This window comes from Corapipo altera, unplaced genomic scaffold (assembly GCF_003945725.1).
Source record: "Corapipo altera isolate COAL_440 unplaced genomic scaffold, ASM394572v1 61173, whole genome shotgun sequence".
Lineage (NCBI taxonomy): Eukaryota > Metazoa > Chordata > Aves > Passeriformes > Pipridae > Corapipo > Corapipo altera.
In genome coordinates, this window is record NW_020887029.1 from 1 (window position 1) to 4,932 (window position 4,932).

The following is a 4,932-nucleotide window of genomic DNA, read 5'->3' on the forward strand; positions in this document are numbered from 1 at the left end:
GCCCTGGCAGAGAAGGTGAGTGGGCTCTGGCCTGCTCTGAAGGAACTGACACAACACTGCAACGTGGCCTGCAAATCCGACATCCAGGTACGGCCCCAGGCTCACACTCTGCCCTGCAAGGTGTCCTCATGTCCTGACCTACAGGGAGCATCTGTCCAGCTGTGCTTCCCAAAGTGGCCCAGTGCTTTCCACCCACTATTTGCCAGCTTGCAAAAAAAGCTCCTTGTAGGAGAGTTGACCTCCACCAGCCCTTGCTTGAGTTTCCTGTTGTGTGTGGCAATGCTTCCCACTGCTTGAGCTACTTCCTGAGAATCCCACCGGATTGGAAAGCGTTCTGTGCCGCTGGGTGTGAGGGTGGGAGTCCTGCAGGGTAAGGGGTCTGCCCTTCTACAGCACAGTGTGCTGGTGCTGGTTGATGAGGAGAGCTGCTCGCAAGCCTGTCTTTTCCCAGGTGGGAGCCAAAATGCTGGAAGCAGCTGTGTTTGGAGCTTACTTCAATGTCATGATCAACCTCAAAGACATAACGGATGAGAAGTTCAAGCTTGTGGTAATAAGCAGGGGCTGTGTGTGTGCCCCAGGCCTGGTGGTGGGGCTGAGGTGGGACAGAGAGGAAGCCCCTGGGACTACTCGTGCCCGGGCACTCCCTCCCTTTGCCTGGGATGCGTGGGGTGGATGGTGGATGGCTCCTGTGTTCTGTTGAGCAGTAAACAACACATCTTGCCCCCACACAGATGTCCCAGAAGGTCTCCGGGCTGCTGGAAGAGGCAAAGCAAGGGTCAGCACTCGTGCTGGCACTGCTGGAGAAGCGGGTGGCCTGAGGAGGGCTTGGGAGTGGTCTGGGAGGTCTACAGTGGCAAATAAAGCTGGGAAACCAACTTGTCCCTGTGTTGCTCTTTTGCTATCGGCCTCTGAAGATCCCAGTGTCACATTCCCTGCTGCCCTTTCCCTGGCCAAGGGGGATTTTTGCTGTCTGGGTCTCGGACTCCAGACTTCCTTCCCCCCATCACTGGGACATTAGGAGATGACTGGGCTGGCACTGCCTGGGATCACAGGGATCTTAACAAAGGGGGTGGCGGGGACCCAGTGGGACTGCCCGTGAGGGGTGCTTGTGCATGGGTACTTCCTGAGCCTGCACACTCTTGTGTTTTATGCCCAGAAACCCCACAAAGCACTCTCCTACCCTATATGTGGGGCAAGACTTGGCCTAGTCCCTTTCTGCAAAGTGTCTTTTTGGTGGTGTGTGACAATTCCAGCCTGTTGCATTGCCTGGAAAAGGAGCACTGCCAAGCACGCAGCACCATCAGGGGTGTTAGCAGGGAGATGGGGATGGAATGGATTGGGATGGGACGGAATGGGGAGAACTCTATTCCCTCCCCATAGATCCCCCCCTAAGAGGAAGATCTGAAAATTGGGGCAGCCAGCCCTGCCTCCTGTCCCTGCTGACGGGTGTGATAGCACATATCACCTCCTCCACCTCACACCACAGCAGAAACCCTAAGCAGTGTCACAGGGAGTCACAATCCCTACCCTGCTGTCCCACAGCACCATCTGTGGGAGGGTCACCCCTGTCCCTGGACACTGTGCCTGTGCTGGGAGCACTGAGCCCGAGGTCATGGTGGGGTCACCTGACTCACTCCATCAGCTGACGTCGGGAGCTGTAATCACCACCCTGCATCATCTGTTTTTATTATATGTGGGACCGTTTTATGTGTTTTATTACATGTGGGACCCTTGTGCTGGCTGGGAGTGGTGTGTTGACTTTCCTTACACAACCAAATGATGGCCATGGCCGAGGTGGCGCTGGGTTCACTGCTTGGCAGTGTCACCTCTGCCCACCACACCCCTCCTCACCAGGGAGGGACGTGGTATTTAACAGGTGCCTGACAGCCTGGTTAGAACCGTGCCAAGGACGGTGATCGAGAGTGCTGCCAGCATCGCCTCCTCTGGGAGCTTTTGGGCAGGTTTGGTGAGTGCAGGGCAACGGGGAGCACGGGGGCAGCTGGAGCGGAGGCAGCCAGGGGTCAGGGTGCGCTGTCCCCATGGGTGCTGCTGGACCAGACACGTGTCCCCAGTCCTTGTGGTCCATGAGGACATGAGCTGGGCACCCAGGTTTGTTATTGCCATTAACGATGGAAACCACAGGCTGGGCTTTGGGTGTGCCTGGAGGTGTGGACAGTGGCTCTGGGGGTTGGTGCTCTCCCCCAGAGGGACAGGAGGGCTGTCATCGGGGTGTGCAGGGGGATGGCAGTCCTGGGGAAGCGAGCGTAGTCTCTGCTCCCAGGGCAGATGTGTGGGCCAGAGGAGTCAGGTCCCAGCTCTGGGCCGGGCAGTGATGTCCCTGTGGCAGGAGGTGACTGATGGTGCTTGTCCTTCCCTTTCAGCTCACAGACCACTGAGGATGTGTGACCCCCACCAAGGTGAGGGACCATGGGGCCAGACAGGACTGTGGGTACCACACAGCCAGACAGGACTGTGGGTACCACACAGCCATCAGGGCTCAGAGAGGAGCTCAGGGCGATGGCCACAGGCACTTGGGGGGATTCCCTGCATACCAGAGGCATGTGGGATGTCATTTGTGAGGAGGAGGTAGACTGGGAGGGGCCCTTTGGGTGCATGGATACACCAGCTCCCTGTACTGTCTGTCCAGGGAGAGCCTGTGTCTGCCTGCTAACAGCTCTCCTCTTCTTCCTAGGCATGCCACGACCACACCATCCAGTTTGCCCTCCTGGTCCTCCAGGACATCCTGGTCCTGGCACAGGTCCCTGCCCTGGTGGCCCTGCAGTCTGCCCCCCTCCACCTGGCCATGGGCATCCTCCCCATGGGCACCCCCATCCAGGACCACCTCACGGCCATCAGAAGCACCATAAGAAGCACCATAAAGAGAAGCACTCCAAGCACCATGGAGACAAGGTAAGAGTGAGGCGGTAAGAGACCCTTCTAGATTTCTCCTGTGGTCCTTCAGGCCCCCTTCCCCCACAACACAGCATCCAGCCTGGACAGCTGGGACTCTCCTCTCCCACCCTGTGGTGGCTGGAGAACCACAGTGTCTTTTTTTTAGACATGGAAACTCCTGTTGTATTAATAAATAGGCAAGAACAAACCATATTAAGTGAGTAATTTGAAAAACAGTCCATGAAATTCCTTGAAGGCATTTAAAGCAGTGATGTGGCTCAGGGTGCACCATGCAGTGCACTGAATCACAGGACTTGTCCTTCTCATCTGAGGGTGAGTTGTGTCTCTCTAATGGACATTCACTCAGTGTCTTGCCAGAGGAACTGTTCAATTCCTTCTTAAAAAAAACAAAAAAAAAACCAAAACAACCCAAAAAGCAAAGAAATTTAAAACAAACAAACAAGCAAACAAAAAAAAAACCTCAAAAAAACAAAACCAAAAGAGGGGAAACAATTCCCTGTGTTACGAGTAGATTCTGCGGAAAAGGCTATTACAGGGATGGGCATCATCCAGAGCAGGTCTGAGTGAGGAACTGCTAAACACACTCCCAGTTCTGACATTGGAGGTGGTTGCATTTCCCAAACAAATCAAGCCATCAGCTCCTTCCACTGGGAAACAGCTCTGCCCGTGATCTGCTCTGACGTTTGCCCTTGCTTTCAGAGAGCATGACCCTTCTGGAATTTGCTTTATTGACCTAAAGAGCCTTGAAAAAAACTAAGAAACACCCCCCAAGCCTCCCACAATATGGGGCAGCCACGACGGGGTCACTAACACCTCTCAGGAATGCTGTGAAAGAGGGTCTTTTCGCTGGTGCCCTAAAGTTGTTTTCTCTCCTCCAGCACTCCAGTGGCTCAAGCAGCAGCTCCGACTCTGACTGAACATCTGGCATCTCCCACCTTCAGCAAAACACAAAGCCAAACACCTTGTGGGAACTCCCTGCATGTAGCTCTACTCCCTTCCCCTTTCCCTTACAGCAGTGTTTTGCCTGCTCTGTGATTTTCTTGTTTTTCCATTGTAAATGATTTGTCCTGGAATCTCTTAAGTCATTGGACAGCATCTCCATTGTCTGTCTTTTGGAAGAGCCTGCTGAAAGTCATCATGTGCTTGTTTGCAATCTGCTGGTGTCCGTGTGTTTTTTCCTGGGCAATGGTTCCGGCTGCTAACGCGGATCCTACTGCCCGTAAATGTCCTTACACTGCGTATGAGCTTTCCCAGCTAGAGTAGAGGGTCTGGCTGGGGACGCTGTAAATTATGTGGGCTGCCATCCTCAACAGCAGGGCAATAAGTGCTGGGAAAGATCTCACCATGGCAGAGCGAACCTCCCGAAGTTTGGCACAGCCCATCTCCCCCAGATTTTCTGCCAGCGCAGCCTCATCCGTCCTTGTTGCAGTGCTGGCTGTGTGCCTGTGCGTGCTGGGGCAGGGGGATTTCACTCGTGCAGGCCCTCTCTGCTTGCAGCCATGTCTTGTCCTTTGTCCCTTGAGGCTGCAGCAGGACTTGTCATGATGGAGCTGACGCAGCAGTGCTGCTCCTTGCAGGTGGTCAGTTCACTGAGCCTGGACTCCCTGTCTCTGTTTCACCTGCGGGAGCGCATCCTTGAGTAGGGACCTCCATCCTACTTTGCATCACGGTGCCCATCCCTGCCTGGATGGGGGTATCCTGCTGCCTGCATCTTTCACTTGGCTTGTTTTGGGAGCAGTGGCTGCTTCCGGCCACTTGTGGAACAGCAGGTCACTTGAGCAGGCAGTGGGAGCAGGTTTGGTGGCCAAATTGGAACGTTAAATTCCCTTCCCCATCCCCATGCCAACTTTCCCTGCCTCTGGCTCACCCGCTGCCCTCTAAGGAGAGACGCTGTGCGGCAGCAGCCAGCGGGAGAGGTGAACTGGGCTGGTGGGCACTGTCAGACTGAGGGAGCACAGGCACCCAGCACTGAGCCAGGGCTGTCCTCCCTCCCAGGCGCACGGCTGCCATGCAGCAGGG

At 55.3% G+C, this 4,932-nt stretch overlaps 1 protein-coding gene across 2 annotated transcripts; it reads left to right on the forward strand.

The window, feature by feature from the left end:
• LOC113941435 (proline, histidine and glycine-rich protein 1-like) lies at nt 1–4,085 on the forward strand. Of its 2 annotated transcripts, XR_003525678.1 has the most exons (6): nt 1–87; nt 452–547; nt 732–1,966; nt 2,382–2,417; nt 2,693–2,910; nt 3,792–4,084. XR_003525678.1 is itself a non-coding variant. In XM_027632586.1 (4 exons), exons 1-4 carry the CDS (start codon nt 2,130–2,132, stop codon nt 3,828–3,830), a joined length of 330 nt encoding a protein of 109 aa, XP_027488387.1. In that variant the 5' UTR covers nt 1,990–2,129; the 3' UTR covers nt 3,831–4,085. The 2 variants fall into 2 exon arrangements, 1 of the variants encoding a protein (XP_027488387.1); XM_027632586.1 differs by lacking the exons at nt 1–87; nt 452–547; nt 732–1,966 and adding an exon at nt 1,990–2,166 and having other exon boundaries at nt 3,792–4,085.
• The last annotated feature ends 847 nt before the right edge of the window (nt 4,086–4,932 follow it).